Consider the following 13,304-nt stretch of genomic DNA (forward strand, 5'->3'; position numbering starts at 1 on the left):
AAGAGGATCATACTCTGTTTACAGAGACAACCGACGTGAGCAGATTCACGACTACCTAACTCAAAATTTCTGTTCATAATCATGACCATTACAATTTCCTCAAACGCGACTCGCGCATTAGCTGTTTATTTATATTAATTATTCTATAGAGTTGTAATCAGACAATGCCTTTACCATAGATATTTTCTCAAATAAACTTCATAATGAGTTTTTTTTCGGAAATTGCAATGGTCATCAATAATTGATAACAGGAATTTGTGTTGTCCAATTCGTTCTGTAGTAATATACATGAAAACATCACGCACTTCTGATTGGCTGGAAACGAGTAATATTTTTTAATGTAACGCGAGATCACGAGTGCAAAGTTGTAACATGAGTGCAAATTACAAATGACGCACGCTGTCAGATTTTCGTCAATTTATCATCTTAATGCTTTCCTACGCAAAGTGAAAAATATTGTCCTGCTAAGTGTTGATATCAAATTACCTTGGTGCTTGTGAAAGTTAAGCTCATAGAGTATTTATCAGACGTAATGCAAAAAAGATCTGAACAAGAGAATTGCTGCGGTTAGGGATCGAGTTTGTCTGCAGAAAGAAAATTCGAAATTTATTGGGTTTTTTTTTTTATAGAGACTGGTGTATTCTTAAAATCTGAACTAAAATTTTTATTTATCATCTTCTGGTCTCACTATCCCTTTGTGGAAATGCTCTTACAGGAATACTGTTATCTAGATAGAGAAATGATAAATTACACAAGGTTCAAGCTAACAGCCAGCTTCCGACGGCAGCCGAAACTTTTGCTTAGGGTTATGGAACTTTTTTTTCACCAAGGAACTAGAATTTTATTGAAAATATTATGCTTATTGATCTTTCGACTGAAGTTAAAGTCGCTGTCATATTATGGTGAACATTTCATATCAGGCAATAAAGCAACCACTGTTTTGAAGGCTGTTTGCAAACGTAAACGAATATAAAGTTTCGAAATTTGAAGCGTGCTACAGGGAGTATTTTTGTTTACAATATCTAGCTTTCTACGTTTTCTTTAAGCGTGACATCAAAGGCGGCCCGAGCTCCAGCTGTGAGATGATCATCTTGCGCAATAACAGTTATGGCGGAATTATAAGAATTTGTATGGGAATATTTATAATCGCTTTAAGGAATAAAAAAATACGTCAAATTCTCAATAAAAATACCTCACCTTACTTCCACAATGTATGGAGGAAGAGAGAGAAAACTAGCGAATAGCTGACGCCGTAGTAGTTCTCATTGAAAGCTTTTTTGCATCTTAAAAATTTGCATAACTTAAATTTTTTGCAAAAAGTTATACATTGGTAAAGCTAGATGACCAATTCCGAGAACACGTCCGCGATGTAGAAAGAAATGACAAGGACGTATCCAAACCAGTCGCTAGACAATTTAATATCCCTAATTATTCTAAGCAGCCAGGAGCCCATTACTCAGGCTCCTGAAGCAGCATATGGCAGTTTTCGGCCTTTCCCTACATCTGGGCAGTTCGGAAAGCTGCAAAACTCTAGAACAAAAATTTATCTTTCAAATAGACACTCTTGATCACCACCGTATCAACGAGCGCTTTTCATTCAACAAATTTGTTATTGTTGTCTCCTCACCATATTCCCACCAATAGCGTAGCTCCATTTTCTGCAAATAAAGCCACCCACAATCCACAATTCCTCTAATCGCTCTGACGAAGGGTTTAAACGAGTTCGAGGCGTCAGCTTTTCAACTCTTTGCAGTGGATAGTACTAAATTACCCCATCTTCACGAAAGACTGAGCATTTGCCTTGCCTTTCAAGGTAGGTTGAATGGATTAATGTGTGCAACTAATTAATTTGCAACTGATTTGCCGATAGTCGCCTAATAGTCCATTACAGCAACAAGGAAGACGTCGATTTAAAAATGAATATATATTTTCAGTTGGAATATCGCGAATGACTGGATGTGCTTACCATCTCTTACGGCGACGCAATTTAACCTCGGCATAACGTATGAGAGCGACGTTGGTTTCCAAGTGGAAGATTTCTTTTCTCAGAAAACGCAGATTTTGATGATTTCACGTTGTTAGCTGCGACTTTAAGCAAACCACGACGACGAAAACAACGAGGACGTGGCAAAACAAAAGATCTAATTGGCAGAACAATTGCTCAGCTTGTGCAGTTTTAAAGCTTTATACATTTCTTAGCCGTGCTCTGCAAAACAACAACGTGAAATCACCAAAATTTGCGTGTTCTGTTTACGGAAAAGGGTTAAGGTATAGCTTTGTAAACAGTAAACACATCCAGCCATTTTCGAAATTCTAACTAAAGATAGAATCGAAATCTTCCCTGGCGTAGCTTCCTGACTGCTTAAGGTCCCTGTTTTGCAGAGGACGGCTAAGAAATGAAAACAGCTTTAAAAGGCAAGCGCTGAGCCGATTGTTCTATTGTTTTTTCACGGCCAAGTCATCGTTCCGTCGCCGTTTTTTTTTTTTTAATTTCTATTTTTTATTTTTTATTTTACATATTTCAAATACAAATTACAGACATAATTAAAGTTACTACACAGAAACAAGGAGGTTTGGCCAACAACAGCCGCGCAATTGCTGTCGTGAGGATTTTTATTGATAAGACATTTAAATTCACTAGTACAAGTCGTCGTGGTTTGCTGAAGGTCCCTAGTATCTTTCGATGCCGTCCCATGCTTTCCCAAGCCGTCTGTCGTGTATTCGTGGTATTTTTCGATAAAAATCCGGTTTACATTTGTTCAGGTCTTCGCTTGTTGTCGCCGTTACGAATTAAACATCACTGGTCAAAATTGCAGCTTTATCTTCGTGCGCGACGTGATCCACGTTTGGAGAAGTTCGAGCCGATTTTGCTGGCAAAAGTCGAATAATATATGTTGCGATCGATATCGATAGCAAGATCTACTCTCACTCGTCATTAAGAAGAAATAGCTTTTAACGGGGTTTAGACAGTTCTAAGCTAATTCCGAAACATTTTTTTCAAGGAATCTTTGTTGGATAATTTGTTGAGATGTTTCTTCTTTTTCCAAGAATTCTCAGCTATGATTGATTAAAGACTGACAGATAAGTTTGCCAACAAAAGGCAACAGATGACTAAAATATTGACCAAAACTTAGCGTCATATGGTCACAAAAATGGCCTGTTTGTATAATTTAAAAGAAAAACTAAGCTTTGTTGAAGAAATTCTGTAAAGATATGCTATGCAACGCGTCACGAGAGTCTCACAAGCTTACGCCGTCTTTCGCGTATTCGTGGTTTCTTTCGATACGGCGACAAAATCCGGTTTACATTTGTTCAGGTCTTCCCTAGTTGTCGCCGTTACGAATTAAACAACACTGGTGAAAATAGCGGCTCTATTATTGTACGCTACGCGATCCACGTTTGGAGAAGTTCGAGCCGATTTTGCTGGCGAAATTTGAGTAATATATTATGATCGATATCGATAGCAAGTTCTACTTATCAGGAAGAAATAGTTTTTTTTTCAAGGAATCTTTGTTGGATAATTTGTTGTAAGATGTTTCTTCTTTTTCCAAGAATCCTCGCGTCCTCGATTTTTCCAAGAATCCAGCTTTGTTTGATTGAAGACTGACAGATAAGTTTGCCAACAAAAGGCAACAGATCACTAAAATACTGTCAAAATAATTAAAGTTAGTCATGTTTCCTGCAGCGATCCTTTCGACTGAGAAATAATTCGCTCTTTCTTCGCATGTACACCATAACTATCTGTTAGAGAAATCTGTAAAACATTGACATTCTGCGGCAAATGATCCAACATTTTAAGACAAAAGTGGCACTGTCTTCAATTAAATGTAAGCAGAGACGATTACACGACTGACATTTCGTTTCGTTTCGTTTCGTAAGCGCGATGCCAATCGAACAACGTCTTCCCCTTACTCTTTTCCAAATATCGCCTAAAATATTTTCTTATAACCTTAAAGCAAAGTATATAATTGAACGTGGACACTGAATTGCAAATTTACCTGAAATAATGGAAAATGAATTCGCTTGAATTGCTGTTTACCTCGATTACCTTTCTCGCTAGCACGCAAAAAAATATCATCAACTCACATAATTTTGCATGGATTGGAGTGACGTTCCCTACGGCTGCACGTAAGCTAACGGATTACCAAAATGTTGACTGACATTTAAAATCTTACGATCACAAAAATGGCCCGTTTGGATAATTTGAAAGAAGAACCAAGCGCACCTTAAAGTAAACTAAATAGAGAACAAAACACAGATCACTCAAAGTATTTGAAAGAAAAACTAAGCCCTCCCTTTAAGTAAACTAAATACAGAAAAAAACATAAAGCACGCAGAGCATTGTCCACCGGATTTGATCAATATTTTTAGATGGAAGAGGATGAAATACAGGTTGAAGGTTTGAATGCTAGAACTGATCGATATATTAAAGTGTCAATAACACAGCAAATCAGATGAGGAGAAGAAAGCGCAAGCACAGTTGAGATTTATCTAAATTTTTCTCGGCTATGAAAATTTTCTTCCATTCTACTCTTCCGTCACGTGGCACATAACCAGTGGTCGCGAGTGATCCGCATGAAAATAAAACACCTGACGATCAGAGTATCAGCAGCCGAAATTTGTTTTCTCGTCGTAAACAAAAACTTAGTACTAACGTCTCATAAATGACTCAAAACTGTTTCAACAAATCAACTCTTTAAAGGCTGTGACACGAATGAAGCACGTGTGAGCGAAAAGCACTTAATGATCCGATTGATGCCAGATGCTCACCGAAAGGTATATACTGCGTAGGCCTCTTTATATTACTAAACATTATTTTGTTTCATTTATTATCAAGAATGGCACAGGAAGGGACCCCAGAGAAAAGTTCCGATGCCTTGGCAACTGAAGTTAGTCAGATTATATTTGGTGCAAAAAACTTGGAGTACCAGATCGAACAGTTTGTCAGTTCCGGTGGCCAGACAGTTAATATCCTCCTGAGTGGTAAGACAGGAGTTGGCAAGTCTTATTTGACAAATGCGCTTATTGGAGAAAACCTTGCAGCAGAAGGATATGACATCGACCCACAAACTGATAACGTAAGCTACTTTGATATCGACAATTGCTTCACCTCTTCAACTATTATGAGGTGTTTTCATTAACGGGCTACTGTGCATTACTTGTAGATGGGAAAATGGATAATATTTCGCGTCATTTTGAGCAGCATGTTTAAACTCCATCTGTTTCCATTTTCTTCCGGAAAGTCCTATCATTGATACTTGAAATCAAGAAAGAATTATTGAATGTTTCTAAGGATATTAAGTACAAAGTTACTCGAAGGATAGGAAACGACTACTTTCCAATGTCTTTTAGACGGACAGGGCTTTCCTATAAATAAAACGTTTTCATGCATTTTTCTCGCGTAACTGAGGTAGCATTCCAAGACATATTATAATGAAATCTCTGTTAGAGTTATATGTTGTATTAATTTCCTGTTTTATTTCCCTTAGGTAACTGCCTACGAGGTTGTCAAAAACGGCATAAATATCACAGTGTTCGACACTCCGGGACTTGCAGACGCAACCGGCAATGATGAAGAATATCTGCGGAAAATCAAGGAGAAAGTAGCTCACTTCGACCTGTTTCTGTTCTGCACTGAGATGACCAGTAAGCGATTCCGCACCGACGACTTGGAAACGATAAAGAAGCTTACAGATGCCTTGGGGGAGAAACTTTGGGAACATGCTCTTGTGGTTTTAACCTTTGCCAACGAAGTCCCACTATCGCCAACCAAGACGACAGATGACGTACCTGAAGCAACCGCTTTCAATAACCGTGTTTTAGCTTTCAAGAAAGCGATAAACAAACATTTGGTTGCTATCGGAGTACCTGATATTACAGCGACTAATGTGCCATATACGCCAGCCGGAGAGTTGGATGATCCAAGACTTCCAGATAGAGAAGACTGGTTAACAGCATTTTGGATCGCAGCTTTCAAACGTATCAACAGGAACGCAAAAGCTGCTTTCCTAATGGCAACTGCCGATCGTATTTCATTTTCTTCTACCGTTAGTGACGGAAACGAAGAAATCAAAGTAAGGAAAGATGGCAACGTTGTCAATCTTGACCAGTTCGGTAATTTATCCATCGAAGAAAGGAATGCAATCACAGAATTCAGAGCAAAATTGAAAGAGGGCGACTTTGACGAAAAATTGAACCGTTGTTTAAAGAAAACCAAGATGTCCGACGAACCTGACCAAGATACAAAGGTGTCAGGTCCCTCCATCAATGTGGACGAAACGTACTCTGAAGAAATCATTAAGGATGTGTTTGGTGGTGTAACAGGGCAACTCATCGGTGAGCTGACCGGTGCTAAATCTGGTAGAAAGTACCAAACATTCTTCGGCTGGCTAACGAAGTATTTTACGAAGTCTTACCCAACTTCCCGACCCACTTAAGCTAGACCAGAAGGCATGAAGAAATGATCACATGGTGACCAAAAGAGTGAAGAAGACAAACTATTTGTCATTAAAAATATCAACCAGTTAAACTATGAACATATAATATGTTAACTTAAATGAACTCTGTGTATTTTAAAGGTTCATGTCACGTTCCTGAAATAAAATGTTCTTTAGAAAAAAGGTTCAGATAGATTGCATATAGCTCCAAGCGTTTTTTTGTTACAAGATAAGACGAGTTTCAAGCATCTGCAGATAAAGTTGCTGAGTGATGAGTTCAGGTAGATTGCATGTTATATGTGGGCTTGTTAGAGATCCAAGCGTTTTTTTGTTACAAGATAAGACGAGTTTCAAGCATCTGCAGATTAAGTTTCTGAGTAAAATGAAGCTATTTAATACAGAGGATTGATAAATTAAACTTTGAAAAACGTCTTTTGTGATTTTTCTTTAATTTGTGTTATTAGAAACACCACCCAAAAGAAAAGGATTATAGAATTTTTGTTTCCGTGCCTGAATTTTACGGGAAAAGATTGACAAGAGTATTTACCACAGCACCACCGTGTCTACGAGCGCTTTTCATTCAACAAATTTATTATTGTTTTCTCCTCATCATATTCCTACCAATAGCGTAGCTCCATTTTCTGCAAATAAAACCACACACAACCCACAATTCCTTTAATCGCTCTGACGAAGGGTTTAAACGAGCTCGAGGCGTCAGCTTTTCTAGCTCTTTGCGGTGGATAGTACTAAATTACCCCATCTTCACTAAAGACCGAGCATTTGCCTTGCCTTTCAAGGTAGGTTGAGTGGATTAATTTGTGCAACTGATTTGCAACTGATTTGCCGATAGTCATCTAACAGTACATTACAGCGACGAGGAAGACGTCGATTTAGAAATGAATATACATTTTCAGTTGGAATTTCGCGAATGACTGGATGTGCTTACCATCTCTAACGTCGACGCAAGTTAACGTTAGCATGACGTATGAGAGCGGCGTTGATTTCTAAGTGGAAAAGTTAAATAATTTGCCGTCGACGTTTCTTTTCTCGGAACACGCAGACTTTCATAATTTCACGTTGTTAATTGCGACTGAAAGCAAACGACGACAACGAGAACAACGAGGACGAAGCAAAACAAAAGATCTAATAGGCAAAACGATTGCTCAGCTCGTGCTTTTTAAAGCTTTGTACATTTCTTAGGCTTGCTCTGCAAAACATCAACAACGTGAGATCACCAAAATTTGCATGGTCTGCGAACGGAAAAGGGGAACGACAGATTATTTTGATTTCCATTTGGAACTCAAAGCTGCTAACATAATTATGTTGTGCTGAAGTAAAGGTGTGGCTTTGTAAAAAGTAAACACATCTTGTCATTTTCGAAATTCTAACTAAAAATAGAAATTGACTTTTTAATCGACGTCCTCTGTGGCGTAGCTTCCTGATTGCCTAAGGTCCCTATTTTTCAGAGGCCGGATAAGAAATGAAAACAGTTTTAAAAGGGAAGCGCTGAGCTATTGTTCTGCCCAAAGAAGTCTTTCAAGTTGTTTTGTCACGGCCAAGTCATCGTTTCCGTCGCCGTCGTGGTTTCTTTTTTTTAGTTTTTAATTTAATATGCTTCTGATACAAAATACAGACATAATTAAAGTTACCACACAGAAACAAGGAGGTTTGACCAACAACAGCCGCGCAGTAGCTGCAGTGAGCATTTTCACCAAAATTATCTTTATAAAAAAAGTATCTTTCGATGCCGTCTCATGCTTTCCCATGCCGTCTGTCGTGTATTCGTGGTATCTTTCGATACGTCGACAAAATTCGGTTTACATTTGTTCAGGTCTTCGCTAGTTGTCGCCGTTACGAATTAAACATGACTGGTCAAAATTGCAGCTTTATTTTCGTGCACGATGCGATCCACGTTTGGAGAAGTTGGAGCCGATTTTGCTGGCAAAAGTCGAGTGAATATTATGATCGATATCGATAGCAAGATCTACTCTCGCTCGTCATTAAGAAAAAATAGGTTTTAACGGGGTTTAGACAGTTTTAAGCTAATTCCGAAACATTTTTTTGAAGGAATCTTTGTTGGATAATTTGTTGTAAGATGTTTCTTATTTTTCCAAAAATCCTCGTGTCCTTTTTCCAAGGATCAGCGCGTCCTATTCTCGATACCAGCTTTGACTGATTAAAGACTGACAGATACTGCCAACAAAAGGCAACAGATGACTGAAATATTGACCAAAACTTAGCGTCATATGGTCACAAAAATAGGCTGTTTGTATAATTTAAAAGAAAAACTAAGCTTTGTTGATGCAATTCTGTAGAGATTATGCCATGAAACGCATCACTAAAGTCTTACAAGCACATGCCGTCTTTCGCGTATTCTTGGTATCTTTCGATACGTTGACAAAATTTTGTTTACATTTGTTCATTCAGGTCTTCCCTAGTTGTCGCCGTTACGAATTAAACAATACTGGTCAAAATAGCAGCTTTATTATCGTACGCTACGCAATCCACGTTTGGAGAAGTTCGAGCCGATTTTGCTGGCGAAATTTGAGTTATATATTATGATCGATATCAATAGCAAGATCTACTTTTGCCCGTTATCAGGAAGAAACAGTTTTTTTTTCCACGAATCTTTGTTCGATAATTTGATGTAAGATGTTTCTTCTTTTTCCAAGAATCCTTGCGTCCAATTCTTTATACCAGCTTTGTTTGATTAAAGACTGACAGAGAAGTTTGCCAACAAAAGGCAACAGATCACTAAAATATTGTCAAAATAATTAAAGTTAGTCATGTTTCCTGCAGCGATCCTTTCGACTGAGAAATAATTCGCTCTTTCTTCGCATGTGCACCGTAACTATCTGTTAGAGAAATCTGTAAAACCTTGAGATTCTGCAGCAAATGATCCAACTTTTTTAGACAACCGTGGCACTGTCTACAATTAAATGTAAGCAGAAACGATCACACGACTGACACTTCGTTTCGTTTCGTTTCGATTTCGTTTGACATCGTTTCGTTTCGTTTCGTAAGCGCGATGCCAATCGAACAACGTCCTCTCCTTCCTCTATTCCAAATATCGCCTAAAATCTTTTTCTATATCCTGAAAGCAAAGTAGATAACTAAACGCGGACACTGAATTGTAAATTTACCCGAAATAATGGAAAATAAGTTCACTTGAATTATTGTTTAGCTCGATTACCTTTTTCGCTAGCACGCAAAAAATATCATCAAGTCACATAATTTTGCATAGATTAGAGTGACTTCCCTCGCTTTCGTCTCACCTTGGGGAGGGGGGGGGGGGTGGGTACAGCTAACGTAAGCTAACGGATAACCAAAGTATTGGCCAACATGCAACATCTTACGATCACAAAAATAGCCCGTTTGTATGATTTGAAAGAAGAACCAAGCGCACCTTTAAGTAAACTAAATAGAGAACAAAACACAGAGCACTCAAAGTACTTGAAAGAAAAACTAAGCGCTCCCTTAATGTAAAATAAATAGAGAAAAAAACACAAGGCACTTAGAGTATTGACCGCCGAATTTGATCAATATTTTTAGATGGAAGAGGATGAAATACAGGTTGAAGATTTGAATGCCTGAACTGATCAATATATTACTATGACAATACCACAGCAAATCGACTGAGGAGAATTAAGCGCAAGCACAGTTAAGATTTATCAAAATTTTTCTCAGCGATGTAAATTTTCTTGCATTCTACTCTTCTGCCACGTAGCACATAACCAGTAGTCGGGCGACTGATCCCACATGGAAATAAAACACCTGAAGATCAGAGTATCAGCAGCCGAATTTTGATTTCTCGTCGTAATCAAAAACTAAGCACTTACGTCTTCATAGATGACTCAAAACTGTTTCAACAAATCAACTATTTAAAGGCTGCGACACGAATGAAACACGTGTGAGCAAAATCACTTAATGATCCAATTGATGCCAAATGTTGTCCGAAGAGTATTTATGTCGGCGACATAATCTTTTGGCTGGGAAAACAAATAGCGTATTATTATTTTGACAATGCTTATGAAATATTTCTTACTAATTTTCTATCCACAATGGTTTGGTTAATTTACACATGTTTTATTTTCTTCCTCTTATAATAATAAACATGATTTTATTTCAGAGTTTGTTATCAAGAATGGCACAGGAAGGGACCTCAGAGAAAAGTTCTGATGCCTCGGCAACTGAAGTTGGTCAGATTATATTTGGTGCAAAAAACTTGGAGTATCAGATCGAAGAATTTGTCAGTTCCGGTGGCCAGACAGTTAATATCCTCCTGAGTGGCAAGACAGGAGTTGGCAAGTCTTATTTGACAAATGCGCTTATTGGAGAAAACGTAGCAGCAGAAGGATATGACATCGACCCACAAACTGATAACGTAAGCTACTTTGATATCGACAATTACTTCACCTTTTAAACTATTATGAGGTGCTTTCATTAACGGGTTACTGTGCATTACTTGTAGATGGGAAAATAAATAATATTCCGCGTCATTTTAAGCAGCATGTCTAAACTCCATCTGTTCCCATTTTCTCCCGGAAAGTCGTATCTTTGATACTTGAAATCAAGAAAGAATTATTGAATGTTTTGTCGGGTATTAAGTACAAAGTTACTCGAAGGATAGGAAAAGACTACTTTCCAATGTCTCTTAGACAGACGGGGCTTTCCTATAAATGAAACGTTTTCATGCATTTTTCTCGCGTAACTGAGGTAACATAGCAAGACATATCATAATGAGTCTGTGTTAGAGTTATATGTTGTATTAATTTCCTGTTTTATTTCCCATAGGTAACTGCTTACGAGGTTGTCAAAAACGGCATAAGTATCACTGTGTTCGACACTCCGGGACTTGCAGACGCAACCGGCAATGATGAAGAATATCTGCGGAAAATCAAGGAGAAAGTAACCCACCTCGACCTGTTTCTCTTCTGCACTGAGATGACCAGTAGGAGATTCCGCACCGACGACTTGGAGACGATAAAGAAGCTTACAGAAACCTTGGGGGAGAAACTTTGGGAACATGCTCTGGTGGTTTTAACCTTTGCCAACGAAGTCTCACTATTGCCAGCCAAGAAGAAGGATAACGTACCTGAAGTAACCTTTTTCAATGACCGCTTTTTAGCTTTCAAGAAAGCGATAAAGAAACATTTGGTTGCTATCGGAGTACCTGAGATAACAGTGACTAATGTGCCATTTACGCCAGCCGGGGAGTTGGATGATCCTAGACTTCCAGATAGAGAAGACTGGTTAACAGCATTTTGGATCGCAGCTTTCAAACGTATCAACAGGAACGCAAAAGCTGCTTTCCTGATGGCAAATGTCGACCGTATTTCATTTTCTTCCACCTTTGGTGAGGGAAACGAAGAAAGCAAAGTAAGAAAAGATGGCAAAGTTGTCAATTTTGGCCAGTCCAGTAACGTATCCATGGAAGAAAGTAATGCAATGAAAGAATTCAGAGCGAAATTGAAAAAGAACGACTTTGACAAAAGATTGAGCCGCTGTTTGGAGAAAACTGAGACGTTTGATGGACCTGAAGAGGAGTGCCCCACATCAGCTGGCCAAGATGCAAAGGTGTCAGGTCCCTCCATCAATGTGGATGAAACTTACTCTGAAGAACTCATTAAGGAGATGTTGGGCGATGTACCAGTGCAGTTAGTCGATGAGCTGGCCGGTGATAACTTTGATAGAAAGTACCAAACATTGTTCGACCGACTAACAAAGTACTTTAAGAAGTCTTACCCAACTTCCTGACCCATTTTAACTTTAAAGGCTTGATCAGAAGGCGTGTAGAAATGATTAGGTGGTGACCTAGAGGATAAAAAAGAAAAACTGTGTGCCATTAAAAATATCAACCAGTTAGACTATGAAGGTATAATCTATTAACGAGAATGAACTCTGTATACTTAAAAGGTTCATGCTGCGATTCTGAAATCAAACGTGCTGTAGGATAAAGGTTCAGATAGATTGCATGTTGTATGTAAGCTCGCTAGAGGTCCAAGCGATTTTTTGTTTCAAGGTAAGACGTGTTTCAAGCATCTGCATATAAAGTTGTTAAGTACAATAAAGCTATTTGATTCAGAGGACCGATGAATTGAACTTTGAAAAATTTCATTTGTGATTTGTCTTTAACTGGTGTAATTAGTAACACCATTAAAAGGAAAGGATTTTAGATTTTTTATTTTCGTGCCTGAATTTTACGAGAAAAGACGGACAAAAGTATTTACCAGGCGTGTATGAACTTTGAAAAGAGAAAGCCTTATCCGAATCCTTCTGTGTTTAATTTCCTCTTTATACAGTCGTCAGCCGACTCTTATTTTGAACCCTGCAATATGGATCGTTTAAAGCCTGCAACATCCTTCGAGGGAGTCAGGAGGCATATTCCATTCAGAAGAACTTCTTCACCAGGTGATCTACGAAACCCATGTAAAAATCAGAGGAGAATGTATCTCCTGAGTCTCCAAATTTCGAGCAAATCAAGCATGATAATAAGAAAACCGATCCAAATCCCAACGGAGCTGTTGATTTTTTTTTGGGGGGGGGGGAATAGTGCCTCCGTGGTGGAGAGATTAAGTACCCATGGTTCTCACTCAGAGAAGGTATGACCTGCGTAGGAGGAAGTTCAACTGGGTTTGTTACTCATATCTACATCCAAGGATTCGATCAAGTCCAGGGTGATCGTAGCCGTTGTGATCAAAATAGTGAAACTGCTTTTGATCGCCGTCCCACTACCAGAAGTGTTTTCTTGGTGGAGATATTAATAATCCCGAAGTCACATCTGCGTCTACGCTTAGCTACGATAGGCACTGATCATGGGTAGAGAGGCCCAGCGTAGAGTTTCCCCAGCATCAACCTCGTCCCTCC

The 13,304-nt window shown here is 38.6% G+C and overlaps 2 protein-coding genes across 2 annotated transcripts; both read left to right on the forward strand.

Moving 5' to 3' along the window:
• Positions 1 to 1,675: 1,675 nt before the first annotated feature.
• LOC131773008 (uncharacterized) lies at positions 1,676 to 6,854 on the forward strand. The gene is made up of 3 exons (XM_059088977.2): positions 1,676 to 1,813; positions 4,838 to 5,078; positions 5,490 to 6,854. The coding sequence occupies exons 2-3, from the start codon at positions 4,839 to 4,841 to the stop codon at positions 6,435 to 6,437; spliced, it is 1,188 nt and encodes a 395-aa protein (XP_058944960.2). The 5' UTR covers positions 1,676 to 1,813; position 4,838; the 3' UTR covers positions 6,438 to 6,854.
• Positions 6,855 to 7,131: 277 nt separating this feature from the next.
• Positions 7,132 to 12,518, forward strand: LOC131773004 (uncharacterized). The gene is made up of 3 exons (XM_059088972.2): positions 7,132 to 7,234; positions 10,567 to 10,821; positions 11,232 to 12,518. Exons 2-3 carry the CDS (start codon positions 10,582 to 10,584, stop codon positions 12,192 to 12,194), a joined length of 1,203 nt encoding a protein of 400 aa, XP_058944955.2. The 5' UTR covers positions 7,132 to 7,234; positions 10,567 to 10,581; the 3' UTR covers positions 12,195 to 12,518.
• Positions 12,519 to 13,304: the final 786 nt, after the last annotated feature.

The sequence above is a fragment of the Pocillopora verrucosa genome, chromosome 10 (genome assembly GCF_036669915.1).
Source record: "Pocillopora verrucosa isolate sample1 chromosome 10, ASM3666991v2, whole genome shotgun sequence".
Lineage (NCBI taxonomy): Eukaryota > Metazoa > Cnidaria > Anthozoa > Scleractinia > Pocilloporidae > Pocillopora > Pocillopora verrucosa.

Coding starts and splice junctions, on each gene's coding strand:
- LOC131773008 (XM_059088977.2), top strand. CDS start 4,839: ATGGCACAGGAAGGGACCCCAGAGAAAAGTTCCGATGCCTTGGCAACT. Junction 5,079..5,489: donor TCGACCCACAAACTGATAAC/GTAAGCTACTTT, acceptor TATTTCCCTTAG/GTAACTGCCTACGAGGTTGT.
- LOC131773004 (XM_059088972.2), top strand. CDS start 10,582: ATGGCACAGGAAGGGACCTCAGAGAAAAGTTCTGATGCCTCGGCAACT. Junction 10,822..11,231: donor TCGACCCACAAACTGATAAC/GTAAGCTACTTT, acceptor TATTTCCCATAG/GTAACTGCTTACGAGGTTGT.